General features: G+C 46.8%; 2 protein-coding genes across 3 annotated transcripts; both read left to right on the top strand.

The window, feature by feature from the left end:
- The first annotated feature begins 229 nt into the window (after nucleotides 1-229).
- Nucleotides 230-10,056, top strand: LOC119222993 (endophilin-A1-like). The gene is made up of 9 exons (XM_037480043.2): nucleotides 230-593; nucleotides 7,013-7,081; nucleotides 7,438-7,510; nucleotides 7,584-7,727; nucleotides 7,870-8,003; nucleotides 8,148-8,306; nucleotides 8,668-8,771; nucleotides 8,851-8,981; nucleotides 9,830-10,056. The coding sequence occupies exons 1-9, from the start codon at nucleotides 549-551 to the stop codon at nucleotides 10,024-10,026; spliced, it is 1,056 nt and encodes a 351-aa protein (XP_037335940.1). The 5' UTR covers nucleotides 230-548; the 3' UTR covers nucleotides 10,027-10,056.
- A 5,211-nt stretch (nucleotides 10,057-15,267) lies between these two features.
- Nucleotides 15,268-19,699, top strand: LOC119223026 (acidic leucine-rich nuclear phosphoprotein 32 family member D-like). 2 transcript variants are annotated; one of them, XM_037480109.2, is made up of 7 exons: nucleotides 15,268-15,440; nucleotides 16,850-16,999; nucleotides 17,236-17,358; nucleotides 17,521-17,713; nucleotides 17,803-17,897; nucleotides 18,234-18,297; nucleotides 18,486-19,699. In XM_037480109.2, exons 1-7 carry the CDS (start codon nucleotides 15,387-15,389, stop codon nucleotides 18,581-18,583), a joined length of 777 nt encoding a protein of 258 aa, XP_037336006.1. In that variant the 5' UTR covers nucleotides 15,268-15,386; the 3' UTR covers nucleotides 18,584-19,699. The 2 variants fall into 2 exon arrangements, with proteins under 2 accessions (XP_037336006.1, XP_037336007.1); XM_037480110.2 differs by having other exon boundaries at nucleotides 15,270-15,440; nucleotides 18,507-19,699.
- The last annotated feature ends 862 nt before the right edge of the window (nucleotides 19,700-20,561 follow it).

The raw sequence follows: 20,561 nt of genomic DNA, 5'->3' as shown, positions 1-20,561 counted from the left end.
TTTTTTTAAATGTGTCTCATACTTCTTTCAAGCTTCATCTTTTTTGAATATACAGAATTTAGAGCTTTTCAAGATGTGTTATATAAATAATATAACATGTATACAAAATATATATATAAACCATATATTGTCATTTTTATTACGTTTATGGTTTTCTTTGGTTTGCGTATTCCCTATGTAATTATATCTGCTGTTACATTATTAACTTTAACGTGTTTACAAACCTCTGAAGTAGCAGAAATATGAAATATCTACTTGATGTGAAGACTGCAGGGTTTCTTTACTGCAGTGTGATCCATCTCAACGTGAGACGATCTCTCTCTCTCTCTCTCTCTCTCTCTCTCTCTCTCTCTCTCGCTTTCTCCCCCTCTCTCTCCACCTGGGTTTGTTCTGGAAATCATCGGCATCCACCAGCGATTTGACCAAAATAAACGGACCATATCGACGTTAATCGGAGGATTTACCGCCGTTTCCTTCCCAGCATTCGGATAAAAGCCTCCTTTATAATCATCTATATTTAATATCGTATCGAGCCCTGTTGTGAAGTGATGTCTGTCGCGGGGTTCAAGAAGCAGTTCCATAAAGCCACTCAGGTGAGAGCTGCCCGTTTGTGTCTGATACAACTTAGTAGTTTTATTCTCACGGGTCAGAATGAAAGGTAAACAGGTGATGCACATAAATAATGCAAAATGATTATATATCACAATAAATTGTGACTTTATCTGTATATTAAAACATATATTAAATCCCCTTATTTGTTGATTGTTACAAATATTTATATTTTGGTGAAAATGGGACAGTGTGAACATGAACGTGGTTTGGATGTGGATTCAGTAGCAGGGTAGTCCCTCACACACCTCATCTTCTGTTACATAATGTACCATCCCTGCGTGTGTGTGTGTGTGTGTGTGTGTGTGTGTGTGTGTGTGTGTGTGCAGAGCCAGTTCCTTGTTGCTGCAGACAACAGGGAATTCCCTCCTTCACGTCTTCTGTCTGTCTTCTCATCTGTTTAATGTCCCCTCGTCTTCCGCTCTGTCTTCTTTTTCACCATCAAGTAGAAAGACCTCCATCATCTATATCTCCTCTGTCCCTCCATCATCTCTATCTCCTCTGTCCCTCCATCATCTCTATCTCCTCTATCCCTCCATCATCTCTATCTCCTCTATCCCTCCATCATCTCTATCTCCTCTGTCCCTCCATCATCTCTATCTCCTCTATCCCTCCATCATCTCTATCTCCTCTGTCCCTCCATCATCTCTATCTCCTCTATCCCTCCATCATCTCTATCTCCTCTATCCCTCCATCATCTATATCTCCTCTATCCCTCCATCATCCCTATCTCCTCTATCCCTCCATCATCTCTATCTCCTCTATCCCTCCATCATCTATATCTCCTCTATCCCTCCATCATCTATATCTCCTCTATCCCTCCATCATCCCTATCTCCTCTATCCCTCCATCATCTCTATCTCCTCTATCCCTCCATCATCCCTATCTCCTCTATCCCTCCATCATCTATATCTCCTCTATCCCTCCATCATCCCTATCTCCTCTATCCCTCCATCATCTCTATCTCCTCTATCCCTCCATCATCTCTATCTCCTCTATCCCTCCATCATCTATATCTCCTCTATCCCTCCATCATCCCTATCTCCTCTATCCCTCCATCATCTCTATCTCCTCTATCCCTCCATCATCTATATCTCCTCTATCCCTCCATCATCTCTATCTCCTCTATCCCTCCATCATCTATATCTCCTCTATCCCTCCATCATCTCTATCTCCTTTATCCCCCCATCATCTCTATCTCCTCTATCCCTCCATCATCCCTATCTCCTCTATCCCTCCATCATCTCTATCTCCTCTATCCCTCCATCATCTCTATCTCCTTTATCCCTCCATCATCTCTATCTCCTCTATCCCTCCATCATCTCTATCTCCTCTATCTTTCCATCATCTCTATCTCCTTTATCCCTCCATCATCTCTATCTCCTCTATCCCTCCATCATCTCTATCTCCTCTATCCCTCCATCATCTCTATCTCCTCTATCCCTCCATCATCTCTATCTCCTCTATCCCTCCATCATCTCTATCTCCTTTATCCCTCCATCATCCCTATCTCCTCTATCCCTCCATCATCTCTATCTCCTCTATCCCTCCATCATCTCTATCTCCTCTATCCCTCCATCATCTCTATCTCCTTTATCCCTCCATCATCCCTATCTCCTCTATCCCTCCATCATCCCTATCTCCTCTATCCCTCCATCATCTATATCTCCTCTATCCCTCCATCATCTCTATCTCCTTTATCCCTCCATCATTTCTATCTCCTCTATCCCTCCATCATCTCTATCTCCTCTATCCCTCCATCATCTCTATCTCCTTTATCCCTCCATCATCTCTATCTCCTCTATCCCTCCATCATCTCTATCTCCTTTATCCCTCCATCATCTCTATCTCCTCTGTCCCTCCATCATTTCTATCTCTTCCATCCCTCCATCATCTTATCCTACTCCATCCTGCCATCAAAGATATCTCCTCCAAACCTCCATCATCTCTATCTTCTCCATCCCTCCATCATTTAAACCTCCTCCAACCCACCTGCAATTATATCTCTTCCATCTCTCCATCATCTCTATCTCCTCCAACCATCCATCATCTCTATCTTCTCCATCCCTCCATCATTTATTCCTCCTCCAACCCTCCATCATCTCTCTTCCAACCTGAACCCTCTTTGTCTGCAGCCTTGCTGTTAATAAACCTCAACTCGAGGTCCATTGTTCTTTATTTAAAATAAGAGGCAAAGCGGAAACATCAGAGACGTCGCTGATGAGAAGAAGTCAGCTCACCTTTCTCTCTTAAAGCTAGAGTTTAAATTGTCAACATGGTTAAATCATCGTTGTTTCCATAGCAACGTTGATTCATTATTTCATGAGAATGTTGCCACACAGACGGCATTAGACGCTGAAGCATCTCAGTATGAAGGTTGGTCCCACCTTCCCTTTTCCACTGAAAACTGAAATCTGGTGGGAATCTTCCAAAAATGATTTGTTTAACATGTTGTTTATTCTTTAAAATGTTTGCCTGTAAAAGCCCAGCATCCGTCTCCCGGGGTGAAATAGTTCCTGCACATGTGATGCGATGTGCGTATCGATCCCTGAGGGGGCAACTGGGTCACTGCAGCAGATCACAACAGGAAGTAGAAATCACCAGCAGCATGATGGGAAGAAACGCTTTGCACTTTGTGGGTGAACACGTGACTCTCTGCTTTTTCTCGTCGACATGGATGATGATGATAATTATTCATTATTAAGTACGGAGACGTCACTTTGAGCCAATGGGATTCAAGGAGTCATGCTGGTTGTTACTTTATTAGTGCACTGACCACGGAGATGTTCTGCTCTGCAAAGGATAGTGAAGACAGAGTTATCTAGTATCCAGGTGTCAATCAGCGCGTAGCCCCGCCCTAAAGCGTTTTACTTTATGGTCTGAACCGCAGCCCGTTGACACAATAGAGAAGATATTTAGGCTTTTATTTCTAAAGTACAACATCTGTAATTGGTACATAGATTATGATCCAGATGTTTGTAATGGACTAAAACCCGTAGACACCTAGGAGCAGTTGAAAATAAAAGCAGTCACATGATTGATGCGGAGCGATGCCGTCTTTCATCAGTAGTCAAGAATAGATCTGTGAATCAACAGCAGGGTTAATGGAAAGAGAGACGTGGGGGGGGGGGGGGGGGGGGGAGAGCGGTAATTCCAGAAACAACCTATTCATGATCTATTTGTGCGATTTGACCCTGTCCCTACCCTGGTGATCCCTCGGACATGTAACCGTGGGCAACGGGGTAAATACAGATGATTACAGATCTTCAACCAGAGACAAAGTCCTCCAACCCTCACAACCAAGATGGCCGCCAGCAGGGGCGAGAAATGAGACACCTTGGTGTCACCTGGCTGAATAAAACATGAAGGAGAGAGAGATCAATGATCAGATGTGCACAGAGGGGAGAAGCACTTCCTGTTTCTCATCTGCTCCTCTTCATCATTTACCGCTGATGACCCCAAACATCTCATGAGTAAAAATCCTACTTTTGCTTCACTCGCTCATCAACTACTCCTCCTCAATGCAGCATGATGTTCATTTAGTGAATGATGGTCCATGTAGAGCAGGGCCTGGGGAGGGTCGGGGGGTCGTATCATCATTTATTGTTAAACATCAGTGACTTTCTCTGAACAAAGCTAAACAGAAATCCCTTTAGTGTTTACAAAGGTTAGAGCTAAAATATTGCGGCAATTAAAGCAAAATAAATGAGCCAAATTTATAGAGGACTGTGAATAAAATGACTACATATAGAAGCATAAACATTACCCAGTGTGATGAGAGGATGAAGGAAAGGCGATGAGCAACTTGTAACTGAATAACAAATCGCACAAATGTGTCGACAATCACCTTCAGAACAGGAAGTCAGAGCAGAAACTAGAAGACCGATGAAGACTCTACTTCAGCCTGTCTCTCTCTCTGTTGTCTCCTGATCAAACACGGCAAACCCTCGGCACCGTGTTGTCGGGGGCAACCGCACACACACACACACACACACACACACACACACACACACACACACACACACACACACACGCACACACACACACACACACACACACACACGCACACACACACACACACACACACGCACACACACACACACACACACACACACACACACACACGCACACACACACACACACACACACACACACACGCACACACACACACACACACACACACACACACACACACACACACACGCATGCGAAGACGCGAGCACGGGGACGCCGAGCTCCAGTCGGCTGCCTCAATAATTGATGGTTGGGACGAGTGACAGCTCCCTGAACTCCCTGCTTTGTCCGTCTGACCTTTGACCTCCGACCTCCCCGCCGTCGGTTCGCCTCTCGAAGAGAGCCGGAAGTGTGCTGCGTTTCTTTCACTAAGGCGGGGGGGGGGGGGGGGCAGTCCTGTTGGTCGGTTTGAATGTCAGGGGGCGGAGCCGCAAATGAGAGTCGGGCTGATTTTAATGTAACATACGGGAAAAAATATATGTGAGTTAATGTTTCGACCCCCTTCAAAATAAAAGCAGCTACAGAGACACAGTGATGCTGATGGTGAGGGTCCTGCCTCCTCTTACGATATCAGAGAGGCCTGACTGTGTGTGTGTGTGTGTGTGTGTGTGTGTGTGTGTGTGTGTGTGCGTGCGTGCGTGCGTGCGTGCGCGTGTGTGTGTGTGTGTGTGTGTGTGTGTGTGTGTGCGTGCGTGCGTGCGTGCGTGTGTGTGTGCGTGCGTGTGCGTGTGCGTGTGTGTGTGTGTGTGTGTGTGTGTGTGTGTGTGTGTGTGCGTGCGTGCGTGCGTGCGTGTGTGTGTGCGTGCGTGTGCGTGTGCGTGTGTGTGTGTGTGTGTGGTTGCACACTATAAATCTCCTGGAACAAGAGGATCGGTTCACAGCAGAACCACCGATTTATCTTCCGTTCCTCGCTCGTTCTTGAATTCCTTTCTTTATTCCCCTTCCTTCATCCTTGTGTTTTCTGTCACATTACATTGACATACTGAAGATATCGCTGGGCTGCATCCTACAATCACTCCCTCACACAGTAACCCTCCATATTACGCCAGCTTTCTGCCCCAGTTTGTGTGTCTTTGTGTTTGTCGCCTCGTTCGTCCTGAATTAAAGAGCCTCGGCTCTGCTGCAGCAGCACAAACAGAAGGCCTCCATCTTCCTGCTCTGGGGGTGTTAATAATGCACGACTCTTGGTGTCCTATCCGGGCTTCCTGCAGGAATCGAACCCACAGTCAACATGCATCTGCACAGCACTGACAACCTGCGGCGGGAATTGCACGTCACTGCGATTGGCCGGTCTGTTGTCAGGGGGCGGGACTAGGTGCATGGAAATTGGATAACAATGGGTCCGAATAAGACCAGACCCAAATAAGTTCAGAGAGTTTAAGACGGAGCTCGTCCTCCAATTTCTTCCCATAAATATTTCCCTTTTTCTTTTCGAACAACAGGTTTGTGGAAAAACATCTGTAGAAACTGCCCACTGAGCTCAGAAAGCATCTTTGGCCTCTTTCATCTGTTCCCCTCCAGATGTTTCCATGGCAAATCATTGAAGGCCTTTAGATGCTTTTGATGCTCCGAGCCTCGCAGGAGCACGCAATCACTTAACTAGGGCATCTGGGTAATTGAGGTTTTATGAAAAGTAATGGCACGATGAGATGGGGGATATAGATTTTGGGATTAATAGCCGGAGACGGCACTCGATCCAGCCTTTTATCCATCTGCAGTCCAAGATGGCCGCTGAGTGTTTTGGCAACGGTTCAGGCCGCTGAAGCCACTCCGCGGCTCTTTTTTCTCATGCTCCTGATTCTCCTCCTGGCCGTGATGGCGCTCTGAGCGACGGTGACCTGAACGCGGGACGAGGCGAAGGACAAGGGAGACAAAGGGAGACAAAGGGAGACAAAGGGAGGAAAGGGAGCAAAGGAAGGAGTGAGGAGGAGATGGAGAAGAAATATAGCTGGGGGAGGAAGAGGAACAGATGGAGTTCAGTTCATGCCTCAGTGGTCTAAAAGGTTCTCGTCTCTGCACTGTGTGTGTGTGTGTGTGTGTGTGTGTGTGTGTGTGTGTGTGTGTGTGTGGTTCTTGGAACCATGAGAGCAAAAAGTCAGATTCCTGTCTCCATGGCAACTGCATCTTCATCCTCATCTGTCTGTCCTTCTCACGTCTTCCCTGCTGTTTATATATTTGGTTACACGCTTACGAACTAGTGTTCTCGCCCTCTCCCTCGCTCACTCTCTCACACGCACACACACACCTACACACACGTGTGTCTCTTTGGTCAAAGCACGTCCTCTCTAACACACACACATTGAGGCACACACACCGTATATATTTAAACATGTATGTATGTATGTTTTTATATATATATGTACATTCATGTTTTTTGTTTCTGTTACAGAAAGTCAGTGAGAAGGTTGGAGGGGCGGAAGGAACCAAGCTAGACGATGACTTTAAAGAAATGGAAAAGGTAAATACTTATATACTGAATCCACACCTCAAATAAATCACTATAAAAGAAAAAAACATTTCAATATAGAAGACTACCACGGTACCATTAAAGTATAAGCCAAATATATAAGCTCTAATAATAATAATAAGACTTTGACTTTTTCTCCTTCCGACTTCAGGGGATTAAGCTCTGTAGACGGCTACGGCCGGTTAGCTTAGCTTAGCTTAGCATAAACGGTCTTGCCCCCCGAGAGCAAGAATTTGTTTGGAGAGTCAGTCTTTATGCTAAGCTAAGCTAATGCGCAAGCAGCTGTAGCTTCAAAACGGACATAACGGTCGTCTCCCACAACGACCCCCGTCTGTTTCTCCCTGCAGAAGGTGGACGTCACCAGCAGAGCGGTGTTGGACATCATGACCAAAACGACAGAGTACCTTCAACCTAATCCAGGTATCAAACACACACAAACACTCAGGTCGCCACGGCAACGCCGAGCGCAAACTGATGCTGTCAACCCTCGCAGCGTCCAGAGCCAAGCTGAGTATGATCAACACCATGTCCAAGATCCGCGGGCAGGACAAGGGACCCGGGTACCCGCAGGCCGAGAGCGTCCTGGGAGACGCCATGTTGCGGTTTGGACGGGAGCTCGGTGACGAGTCCAGCTTCGGTAAGCACATGTTAGTGTGAAAACTATACTAATGGCATGTCAACAGCATCCTTTGTGGTTAATCAAAATGCTTAATGTCACACGCCACAGAGGGAGAAGGCAATAATCCATCACCTCTCTGTCTCTCGTGCGTTCTATGAAGGCTTGGCACTGATTGATGCCAGCGAAGCGATGAAGGAACTCGGCGAGGTGAAGGACGCTCTGGACATGGAGGTCAAACAGAACTTCATCGACCCTCTGCAGAACCTTCACGACAAAGACCTCAAAGAGATACAGGTGAGCACAAGATGAAGACACAAGTCCTTCAGGTATGAGTATAAACATTGAAGACGTGATAAATGAGAGTCACATTACGTGTTACAGACGCTGTGTTGAGTCCTAAAAAGTCTCCACCCATGTCTGCTTACGCCTCCATTGCAGCACCACCTGAAGAAGATGGAGGGCCGCCGTCTGGACTTCGACTACAAGAAGAAGCGTCAGGGGAAAGTCCAGGATGACGAAATCAAGCAGGCGCTGGAGAAGTTCGACGAGAGCAAAGAGGTGGCCGAGCAGAGCATGTTCAACCTGCTGGAGAGCGACGTGAGGCCTTCTCTTTATTAATGTCCGCCAGTTATTACATCCGCTAATCCATCAAGGGTCTTCGTTTTATCCACGAAGCAAACCCAAAACAAACTAATCAGTTGACTTTAATAAAGTTAAATGCAGAACAAATGTGCTGCGATTCGACATTTAGAGCAAGAGAGAAAAGGACAGATTTGGTTCTTCTGGGGGGAACTGCACAAACCTCATTTATGATCCACGGTGAGTCTGTATCTTACCGATCGTGTGCCGAGCCAGACCAGCATGGCCCAGCATGGCCCAGCATGGTTCAGGTACAGGACAGGTTGAGCTTTTGGAAAACAGAACAGTGTGTGTGTGTGTGTGTGTGTGTGTGTTGTAGATCGAGCAGGTGAGCCAGCTGGCAGCGTTGGTTCAAGCTCAGCTGGAATACCACAGCCGCTCTGCTGAAATCCTCCAGCAGCTCTCCAGCAAGATGGAGGACAGGTAGTCATCGCCCCGTGTGTGTCCAACGGCAACCGATTGAAAAAGGTGCTGTTTTTATTTTTGTTTCTGGCCCTTTCAGGATAAAAGAAGTGTCCGCTAAGCCGAGGAAGGAGTACGCCCCCAAACCCAGAATGACCCTGGAGCTGCTGCCGCCCAGCGAGAGCCACAACGGGGGCATCAACTCAGCCAAGTCGCCCGGAAGATCACCAGGTACACTCCTCTGCTCCCATAGACGTCTATGAGGAAATGACTCTACTTCTGTGTAGTGACCAGCAGGGGGCGACTCCTCTGCTCCCATAGACGTCTATGAGGAAATGACTCTACTTCTGTGTAGTGACCAGCAGGGGGCGACTCCTCTGCTCCCATAGACGTCTATGAGGAAATGACTCTACTTCTGTGTAGTGACCAGCAGGGGGCGACTCCTCTGCTCCCATAGACGTCTATGAGGAAATGACTCTACTTCTGTGTAGTGACCAGCAGGGGGCGACTCCTCTGCTCCCATAGACGTCTATGAGGAAATGACTACTTCTGTGTAGTGACCAGCAGGGGGCGACTCCTCTGCTCCCATAGACGTCTATGAGGAAATGACTCTACTTCTGTGTAGTGACCAGCAGGGGGCGACTCCTCTGCTCCCATAGACGTCTATGAGGAAATGACTCTACTTCTGTGTAGTGACCAGCAGGGGGCGACTCCTCTGCTCCCATAGACGTCTATGAGGAAATGACTCTACTTCTGTGTAGTGACCAGCAGGGGGCGACTCCTCTGCTCCCATAGACGTCTATGAGGAAATGACTCTACTTCACTCTTGATTTATTCCCTCAGTAAACATTGTAAACATGAGTTTATGGTCTCAGTCTCTAGTTTCAAGTCTTCTTCAATGCAGCATGATGTTCATTTAGTGAATGATGGTCCATTTAGAGTCAAACAGGCCGTTAAGAAGTGGATACTTTAGGGCGGGGCTACACAATGATTGACAGGTCGCCCCCTGATGGACACTAGAAAGAATGCAAGTTTAAGGAATATGAAATCTTCATTAATGTGTTTCCGCCCCTCCTCAGCCCCCCTGGACCAGCCCTGTTGCCGAGCGCTCTACGACTTTGAACCGGAGAACGAGGGCGAGCTTGGCTTCAAGGAAGGCGACGTCATCACCCTGACCAATCAGATCGATGACAACTGGTACGAGGGCATGATCAACGGCCAGTCCGGCTTCTTCCCCATCAACTACGTGGATATCCTGGTGCCGCTTCCTCGCTAGGGCGACGCCCCCCCCCCCCCCCCCCCCCCCCCCTCCGAACCCGAGCCAGTACCCCCGGGGGAAGAAAACAGCAAAACTATGCCCTCCTTCCACTCCTTCTTCTTCTGCGCTTCTTGCTTTCCGGCCGATGAAGGAGACGGGGCGGTGGGACGGGGACTACAGGAGAAGAAGAAGGAAGGGGGGGGGGTGAGGAGGAGTGGCAGAAGGAGCGAGGATACAAAGACGATCTTTCAAGCCGCTGGCTCCAGATAAAAAAAACCCGGTGAGGCTTTGGTGGCCTGAGGCTCACAGGAGGGGGGGCTGGGGGGATGGGAGGTGAGAGGAGAGGGGGGGGGGGGTGTTACGTGCATGTGTGCGCCCGTACGGTGCGCTTGCACCTGTTCTGTTCTCCATCTGCTACGACCGAGCCACCAGCCCTCCTCTTCTTCCCTGGAGCCTCTCGCTGTGCTTCTGACTGGTCCAAGCTGACTGTGTGCTTTCCTCTCTCTCAGCAGGGGGCGCCGGCCCTCCCCCTCTTTCCGTCTTTTCTGTGTCGGCTTCTGTGCGGTGTGCAGGCCTCTGACCCCCCCGATCCAGAGGTGCTATACGTCACGCGCCCAGCTGCTGTTGTTGAACTGACCCTTCTGTAAAATACTCCTTCTTTCTCTGCGTTTGCATTGAGTCTCGGTGGCTGTATGCATGGACCAGCCAGATCACGCATTCTAATGATGGGGGGGCGGGGGGGGCTGGTTTTCCACAACGCATCTTTGGATTAAAAGTCGCTTCTGCATAAGTCGCTTTTTAAAGGATGAAGAAGGAACACACGCCTTTTTGACGTCTGTACATTGACGTTTTTTGATGTTCAAGGGTCAGAAAACTTCTCAACTTGAACATGAGGAACATGATGTTGATTAAAGAAGCAAAATCCGGTGCCAGAACGCAGCGAAACGCAAACACCAGCAGCAACAGGCTCTGTGTTCTCACTTAACCATCCACAGTGTTTTGTGTGTACTGTGTGGATTAGATCCTCCTTAACTCACCTTATTTGTGGCTTTTTTTGCTTGTGGGACTGTGTGAAAGGGTTCTAAAACTCCCGCTTTACGGCCTTCGATTGCCGGAGGTGTTCGCCATGGAGGAGTCTGATTTGTCTTGAAATAATCCTGATTGATTTGAAGCCCTGCTGGTGATATGTGGTTTGGACCTTTCCGTTTTATTCCACTAAACATTCTAGAAGGCGTAGGACTTGGAATTCCGACCCCAATTCGGGATCTTTCCAAAAGTAGGAGAGCGAGAGCCGTAACTACCGTATCACTTCCTGAGAGCTCAATGTATTTTACATACCAGAGAGAAGTCTTATACATACACTTACATCAAAGCCATTAGTGTTATCGTCCCCAGCGCACTGCATTGTGGGATACTGGTGCAGACGCAGCGTCCAGTGTTTGCTATTAGTGTTGGAGGAAACCGTTAGCCGCGTTAGCTCCCTGGTGTACCCCCCCACCGACTGTATGAAGTTACTCCACCACAGCCACGTGTTCGTACGTTCCAGAAGTCTTGACAAAGGGTTTCACCTGCAGCGGAAACATTGGTTCAGAGATCTGTTGGTCTGTTGGTCTGTTGGTGTCTCGTCGGCTCGTCCTCGCGGTGTGATGCCGCCACTTTCAACGAGTCTCACATTGGATATTTAACGTTGTGTTGAACTGACGTTGTGTTGAACTGACGTTGTGTTGAACTGACGTTGTGTTGAACTGACGTTGTGTTGTCGCAGCGTTGAGGGGGAAGCGCAGTGCCTGAACAGCAGGCTCTTCGTCCCGTATGAAACATACAGAGAGAAGCTGCACACTCTTTTCAGTCATTCGTTTGGGAAACATTGGCTCCCAAAACTACTGTATTATGCATTATTTTTTGTCCCATGTTCTGCCTTTTCTTTGCTGCTTGGCCGTGTGACGGTTCTCACGTGAGATACGAGTTGGATCACAGCAGTCATCCTGTCAGCAAGCAGCGGCTTTACGGCCCCCAACTGGACCAAACTTTTTTGCTTCAACCAAAACCAAACTAATATCACAAATGTGTACTTAAGTGGGCGATTTATAGACAAAAGAAAATTTGTCAAACCTGTCTTTTTTTCCACTTCCCTGATTTACACTCAGGGTGTTTACCCCAGAATCCACCGCTGCATGAAAGAGACAAAGTGTCTCAATCATTTTTAACGAGAAGCTATGAGGTTTTTAAAGTATTTTCACAGATGATACGCTACCTTTTTGGTGATAAAAAAAAGTATTTCTACTGTATTCTGCGGCAACAAGTTGACACAGTTAATTAACAGCTATGAACTGGATCAATCAGTGGACAAAAGTAATCAATCAGCAGGTTTCAAGCTTGGTTTTCTTGTTTTTAATTAAAGGTTTAGTTTAGTTGATGATGAGAAACTTTACGTCCCATCAAAATGCTTTAAAGGTGCTTTCAAAACCCATAATAATAAAAAAAACAAGAACGTACTGTTTTTTTTTACCAGAGACTCTGAATGTGGTGGATCCACAGTCAATGTCAATAAATGGCGATCTAACAATAACACGGCTGAAGGGGACATTTCTCCTCTGCAAAAGCAGGTTATCTACAATAATATTATCAATACAATAATGAACTGACTCTGTTTCTGATTGTTCGATAACCCTTGACGGCTTGTTGTTGGATTTTCCCGAATAAAATAGATTCTGGAATCTTACAATCCTTCGACATGCTCCAGCTGTATATTTATCTCCTCTGCAAATTACAAAGTGCTTTAAGACATCATTGAATTTTTGTAGATGAGCATTTTGTCGCTCTTTTGAGTCTTTTGGTATTTTTGTTTGTGCTGCTTGCCCCCCCCCCCCCCCCCCCGTCTGCATCTGACATGTATTCTAACCTCAATGAGGAACTTGTACAGAGTTGCTCTCCAGAAGAAGCTTCTTCCGGAGCAAGCTTTTTATTCAGTCGAGATGAGTGATTGTGGAATTATGCTAATTTGAATGAATTGACCACAACATACAACATAAAAATCGACTGGCAAAGATCAAAACCACACTTGTGTTTAACATGAGACCAGTTAGCTTAGCTCAGCGTTGTCTCTGCAGCAAAACATGAACCATTAAATGGTTGCAGGAAGAGGTCATTGTTTTGGTAAATAATAACCTTATTATTGGCTGGTGTGAGGTGAGGAACAGCACCGTCAGTTACCTTAGCGTAGAGACTCGAAACGGTAGGAATCTGCTCGCTCGGCTTAAAAAGAATAAGAACTCATGTTAGTAACAGGATCAGCATCGGGCGGGAGATGGGCTGCAAGCGTTCACTCTCCAATTCGTACACCAAAGGACAGCTTAGAGTCACCACTTGTCCTGCGTGTCTGACCGTGGGAGGAAGCCGCAGAAAACCCACGCGGTCAAAGGGGAGAACTCCACCCGGAAGGGCAGGTACCTTCTTGCTGCAAGGCGACGCAGCGCTAACCTCCACCACAGTGCCTCCCCTCAAAGAGGTCGTTAGAATTTACTAATACTCAGTTCCCCAAATCTCAAGTGAACCAATGAGGCGACCCCGGCTCTCTTGGCTGCTTCGCCCTAAAGAAACATTAGACGCTTGCCTTTTGGCTGCAGGAAATAGCCTCTGGAACCTGGTGTCCTCTGGTGGGCTGTGTGTTTGTCAGTGTACACACAACGTGTTGATGTTTATGTTTTGTACGTGCTTACGTATTTATTTATTTATTTATTCAACCCTGCGTCCTGTTCGGCACTTGTTATCGTGTTTGACGATTTGCCAATACTTTGGTGTATAATGTGCAGGCAGGCATTGAATGGAAAGGTTTACCTGTTGCTCTCTTCTTATTGGACAATAATATAATCTAAGACCACTGTATGTATAACTGCTTGTCGATGATCTATAATGTAATGACAATAAAGACACGATAAAGAAACAAGTGCAATTGGTTCGTCATGGAGGGATTAGTATAAGTATAAATGACACTTCACGTGCACTCTCAATGGGAGAACTTTTAACTTGAAATATTATTTGGGTCAACAATATAAAAATCCAGCTTCTTTTAACCCCCCAAAAACATATAGAGTACTTAAAATCATCCCCATCTTGACTGACGACAAAGCACTAGAAAAGTCTAATGTAATATCTATCCAAAAATATGTGACACAGTGACAACTCGGCATTACGGCTCTTTTTACTTTTGATATTTTCAATAAAATGATTGGGTTTGGGATGGAGTATTTTATACTACACTCTATTACTACTTAAGTGGCCTCAATTGATGAATCTCATACTTCCACTATAATTTATAGGTCACATGCTTTATATTAAAGATATTCAAAAATAACATGGCGTGCAGAGGATCTACTATATGAGATCAAATGAAATTATTGATCCACAGAATAATAAGTAATATATATTGACTTGATCTGTATTTGAATAGCCCTCAATATATCCTGTGGCCTTATTGAGCTCCACAGAAGTAATGTTTCATACATATTTTTCGTACGCAATTGAGCCAAAATGGCCGCCACCGGGGCTATGGAGACCTCCCTGCCGCCGTTAGGTTTCCCTCCTTTTAGAAATTAACATGATGCGTTCACGTGCCTCGTAGAAAAGTCCACTTTGATATACTAGAAGTAGATAATATGACGTATTTGCGTGAAGTCCCCTAAATATGTCATTAACATTGTATCAAAGGTTTACTAATACATCTTTCTTCCTCACTTTTTTTGTTGTTGAATCCAGCGACTTGGAAAAGTGAGGAGGAGGAATTTGTAATGCAATATAAGAAAGACGAGATAGGCTTCAACATGTATCAATAGCTGAAGGTTTTATCTCTTCCTGATTGATTCGGTTTGATTTCATTTGTAACTTGTTTTATTCATGCTTGGAGTTAATGGTGTGAAATGTATTAATTGTCGAGGACAATTAAAAGCAGCAAACGACTGGACACACGTTTCACGCACGCCACGGGAACGTTTCACAGGCTGTCAAGCTCGTGTGGGAAAGATACAACAAACCGGAAGTTCATCCCTAAACCTTCACAACAACGTGTACAGTAAAAAACATCCATACAAGATTAAAACGTGTAGCATAATAAGTAATGACTAATTGTCTATCAATTAGAAGTTGTAAAATAAGCATTATATTGTTGTCGCAAATTCAAATTCATCTTAGGATACGGCTCGCTTCAACTTCCGCCCAGACGACGAGAGCTTTATTTTTTAAAGTCTGGCCCGGAAGTCTTCCATTTTTAATCTAGCTAGCTTCATGCAGGTTTCCGCGTGTTGATACTGAAGAGAGAGGTTCGAGGAGAAACAAGTTTTTCGCACCTCGTAGACCCAAATTCAGGCCAAAACCAGAGCAAAATGGACATGAAGAAGAGAGTCTCCTTAGAACTAAGGCACCGGTCGCCGACAGAAGTGAGTAGTCCGGGTTTGTGTTGTTGTTTTGCGGGGTAAACGTTACGTTAAACTTGACCGGCAGGAGAAGGGGAGTGATGGCGAGCACATGGCAGCGTGTCTGCTGAAAAGTGCTCAAAATGTACCGGTTACCGTCTACGGTTCAAAGAGAAGCTGCAACCGGATATACAACCGGGGACGGTGTAGATCAGCTACCATTTAAACCGCTGCTTCACAACCGCTCTTCCCCAACTTTCCCCCCCGGGTAAACATCCGACTGCGCAGCTGTTTACCGCCTCGTTTCCATTCCTAATGGCCCCTCTCCTCGCTCATTTTATTCCAACCTGCACCGAACGTCGTTAAAAGCCGATTAACGTCCGTCCTGTGCGCGCGTTTAACGGCGGCTGCAAAGCGCCTCGGAACCCGAGCCCCGAGACGCTCGTCCGTGTGTCCCGGGCCCCGGCTAATGTCTGGGAGCGCATCACTTCCAAGGTGTTAAATGTCTCTACGCGAACGGTTTGCGGTGCGGAGTAAAGGTTCCTCTATTCGGTTCAATAACGTCTACGTGTGTTGGAGAAGACGGAACCGTTCAATTTAAAGATAACGGTTAACGTTGCGTTGTTACGTAAAAACAACTCGTCACGATATCTCTCAAACGTGTATTACTCGTGCAATGCAGGAAATGCGTCATCGTTTTTTCGGTTTAACACATTTAAACGCGGGTTGAGTCTCGCATTCATTCCTTTAAAACCACCACAACGTCTTATTTTAGCTTCTCGGCGTTCGGCTCTTTTTTAAAAAACATTTTAAAATAATCCTAAATGATCGTTGTTGGTAGCATCGCTGCTCCAGGGATTAGTCGGAGCCTCCAGCGGGCTAAGGGCGCGTAGCCAGCGGCGTGCTAGCGCGCTAAAGTGGCTACTTCACGTGGGCTTGTTGTGCTTTCTTCGCCTCCATTATGGACCCCCCCCCCCCTTATAAAACCTTTAGAAACGAGGCGCTTCCTCGCGCACGGAGCCGTCGGATGGACTGGCGAGCACGGGGGGGGGGGTAGTTAGCACAGGGTGAGCTAACTCTGCAGCGTCACGTGTGTTCGTGAGTTTATCAACAGTCCGCTGGGATCCGTTCCAACATGAAGCTGCGCAGGGTCCACTGCGCGCTGGACGCCGCCGCTTCAGTCCCGGTTCCGATGTTCAAACGGGCTGCAGCAGCCACTCGAGTGTGAAAGCGTGAAGGCCTAGCACCCCTCGTGCGTGACTATTGGCTGGATCCGGATCAATATCTTACAACTTTAGTTAAATTAGGATTATTTTAATATGACTTAAAACGTTCACTTTGATTCTGGTATTATAATGAGGGACACCTCGTTGTCCCTGCACCTAAACCTTCATCCATCAGAACCCAGTCTCAACCCAACTGTCCCTCCTCAGGTCCAGGAGCTGGTTCTGGACAACTGTCGCTCCGGAGAAGGAAAGATCGAAGGAATCACAGAAGAGTTCTCCAACCTGGAGCTGCTCAGCCTCATCAACGTGGGCCTGACCAGCGTAGCAGACGTCCCCAAACTGGACAAACTCAAAAAGGTGAACCACTCGATGCCTCAGAATGCTACTTATTACTCGTGTAGGACACTGACTGCAGAACCGTGAAGAGTTCTGCATCAATCTAAAAGATCCAGACACATTAATGCTTGAATCAAATAACTGAGATAAAACGTTTAGGAGAATCTAGAATCTTCTCTGCAGCCACATTTCCTGTTAATAATTAAAGAGCTGATGGGAATAAATCCTCCCTCCGTCTTTCTTCTTCTCCTCTGCAGTTGGAGTTGAGTGACAACCGGATATCGGGGGGTCTGGAGGTCCTGGCAGAGCGGCTGGTGAACCTGACGCACCTCAACCTCAGCGGGAACAAGTTCAAAGACATCAGCACCCTGGAGCCGCTGGTGGGTGGAGTCACGCCACCTTGTGATGGTTCTTGTACTGAGGAGCCGATGGTTCCACGTTGCCGCACAGCTCCGTGTCTTTGGAGACGAAATGTTTTCAGATGTTTCGTTGAACTGCGTTTTACATCCAGCCTGACCCTCTACACCCCCCCCCCCCTCCAGAAAAAGTTGCCCCAGCTGAAGAGCCTCGACCTGTTTAACTGCGAGGTGACCAACCTGGCCGACTACAGGGAGTCCATCTTTAAGCTCCTCCCCCAGCTCACCTACCTGGACGGCTACGACATCGACGACTGCGAGGCGTCCGACTCGGACGGGGAGGGGGACGGCGTGGAGGACGAGGACGAAGAGGGTTTGGGTAAAAAACAAAAGTGCTTCAAAGTGTCCCCGTCTTTTGTGTTAAGTATTCTGTATTAATCGCCCCCCCCCCCCTCCATGTGAATCCAGAGGGCGAGTCGGAGGACTTTGACGAAGAGGAGGAGGAGGATGAGGAGGACGTTGTGGCCGAAGAGGACGACAGTGCTGACGACAGCGCTGAAGAGGTGAGTCGTGATCTTAGCTTCACTCGTTTTTACTGATTAGCGCTTGAACGCATCACTGTTTGTCAACTATAAGCCGTCACCATGGTTACACTGATCAGCATCATGGGAACTACTTACAATTAATTACTATCTGATGATGAAGTTGGTTTATTTCATTTTAGGATTTCCTTTTTAAAAAGTTTAACGTTAGGTGCAATGATTAAAATAAAGACATCGTCCCTTTAATGCTAAGCTAATTTGTTAGCATTTAGCTCCCCAGAGAGTAGCTAATGCTAATGCCGTTAGCCTGCAGTGAGCCGCTGTGGACTTTTTTAACCCTTCGTCCCGTCTCTGCAGGAGGGAGAGGTGAACGGAGACCTGGACAGCGAAGACGAGGAAGATGAGGACGACGATGACGAGGGTCAGTTCATGTTTCCTTTATTATTGTTATCTTTATTGTCCTAATTAGTGACTTTACTTCATCAGAGGACATTGTCTACTTGTAACAGGAAGTGAGAACATTCATACAATAATTTATTTCTAGAAGAAAATTCTCTTAAATAAATATTTTATTTAGTGAATAACTACATAAAATAATTAAAAATGTAGTTGTTGTTTTGTCTTCTGCAGACGAGGACTCGTCTCCGGCCAAAGGAGAGAAGAGGAAGAGGGACCCTGAGGATGAGGAGGAAGAGGAAGATGATTAAGGACACCCTCGCCTCTTGCCTGTTGACCCCATCCTCCCCCCTAAATGACCCCCCCACCACCCCACTCTCCTGGGCTGCGTTCCATTTGTACAGCCGGCCTCCTCCTGCTGCGTCCTCGTCTCCTCCTGCTGCGTCCTCGTCTCCTCCTGCTGCGTCCTCGTCTCCTCCTGCTGCGTCCTCGTCTCCTCCTGCTGCGTCCTCGTCTCCTCCTGCTGCGTCCTCGTCTCCTCCTGCTGCGTCCTCGTCTCCTCCTGGTGCGTCCTCGTCTCCTCCTGCTGCGTCCTCGTCTCCTCCTGCTGCGTCCTCGTCTCCTCCTGCTGCGTCCTCGTCTCCTCCTGCAGACTCAGACCTAATTTTTCAATCTTTGCCAAAGTTTCCCTCGATCCACAAATTTCAGTCTTTTTTTTTGAATCATCTCATCAAAAGATGCAAAGATAGTTTCAAACCGTCTCCAGGTTCCCTCTCAGGCTTCTGATCACTTTGTGGTGAGACCATTATTTTTCATCACTTTCTATAAAATGCAAAAATTGTACTAGAAAAAAAGCCCATTTCTATTTTCTCAGAGCAGAAAGTTAACGGATGTTTAGTTTTTCAATGAAACCTGAAGCGCGTCTGGGATCCATAACTAGAAGCAGGATTAATCTTAAATATTCTGTCAATCGATCAATAAACCTTTGACCTACTTTGTTTTTCAGAGGATTATGAAGCTTTATGAACTCTAAATGTTTACGGTTATCAACTTAAAAATTCTTATTTTAAACCTCTGGGCGCAAAGTGGAAGATTCCTACTCTGGAGAGACAAGTGAACGTCACACCCCCCCCCCCTCTCCCCCCCCCCTCCAGGCAGAGTCGGGTCAAACTGTTCTTTTGTGCCAACAGAGCTTTTTAAAAGAAATATTTTTTCAGAGAAATGTTTTTTTTTGTTTAATTTTGTATCGCCGTCTCTTACATGTCCCCCCCCCCCCCCCCCCCCGCTCAGAGATCCAGTCGATCCTTCACGCTCACACCCACTAGTTGACCATGTGTTTTTCTTTCTTTTTTTTACTTTCTGTAAGTTAAAGGAAAATCCAACAAAAAAACACACAAGGACTTTGTAAATAAAATCTTAACATTTTGCTCCCTTTTGTCTCTGTGAACGCGTCACAACACCTACTGCATCTGGGGTCATTCTAACCCCCCCAGAACATGTTTAATTAGAACGTCTTCTGTTAAACTCATGTAATGTAATAGATATATAAATATTCAATAATCTTTCTTCATATACAGACATGTCTGAAACGTGTTGTCTCAGTTCTATGAACACATGAACTCGTCACGGTTTTCTTCTGTTGATGTTTAAGTGAGAATGTCTTCGGTTGTACTTTATTTGTTAAGTGCTCACCAGGAGCCTTCCTGTGGTCAGGCCCAACCCAAAAGGTTCCTTTGACTCTTCAGCAGAAACAGCTGCTCGGACCAAGAGGACCGCGGCCATCACATCGTCTCCTCTCCACACGGAGCTTCTTCACAGGAGACGAGAGGTCATCTTCACTCCTCTCCCCTTCGGGAGTTGGACCGGGTGAACGGGTCCACGCTCCGATACACGCCTCGGCGTCATGCTCCTGGTGTCACGCGGTTGATGCTCACGCTGTAGATCAAAGCACCAGAGGGTCCGACCGGGTCGAGTTCAGCACCACGGACCTCGTTCGTTCCTCCTGTAGGACCTGGACGGGTCGGGTGTCCGTCTGGAGGCCTCTGGCCCCCCCCCCCTGTGGTCTCATTGATCGGAGCTGATCACTAACTCACCGGTCCGTTGGCTGCCTCATCGATCAGTGCCTCGTGCAGAGGGGACACCTGTCCATCACCCTCAAACTAAGTGGGTACAGGTATAAAGTTACACATGTGTTTGTGGACGTTTTAATTGGTGGAGTTAAAGCTGCCCCAAGAAATGATGAAATATGGTGAAGCATTAAGTGGAGAGGTGCTGAATAAGTACTAGCAT

Source organism: Pungitius pungitius, chromosome 1 (genome assembly GCF_949316345.1).
Source record: "Pungitius pungitius chromosome 1, fPunPun2.1, whole genome shotgun sequence".
Classification (NCBI taxonomy): Eukaryota; Metazoa; Chordata; class Actinopteri; order Perciformes; family Gasterosteidae; genus Pungitius; species Pungitius pungitius.
Note: the sequence above shows the minus strand (reverse complement) of the source record. Positions and strands in the feature narration are given on the sequence as shown.

Coding starts and splice junctions, on each gene's coding strand:
- LOC119223026 (XM_037480109.2), top strand. CDS start 15,387: ATGGACATGAAGAAGAGAGTCTCCTTAGAACTAAGGCACCGGTCGCCG. Junction 17,000..17,235: donor AACTGGACAAACTCAAAAAG/GTGAACCACTCG, acceptor TCTCCTCTGCAG/TTGGAGTTGAGTGACAACCG. Junction 17,714..17,802: donor CGAGGACGAAGAGGGTTTGG/GTAAAAAACAAA, acceptor ATGTGAATCCAG/AGGGCGAGTCGGAGGACTTT.
- LOC119222993 (XM_037480043.2), top strand. CDS start 549: ATGTCTGTCGCGGGGTTCAAGAAGCAGTTCCATAAAGCCACTCAG. Junction 8,004..8,147: donor AAGACCTCAAAGAGATACAG/GTGAGCACAAGA, acceptor CCTCCATTGCAG/CACCACCTGAAGAAGATGGA. Junction 8,982..9,829: donor GTCGCCCGGAAGATCACCAG/GTACACTCCTCT, acceptor GCCCCTCCTCAG/CCCCCCTGGACCAGCCCTGT.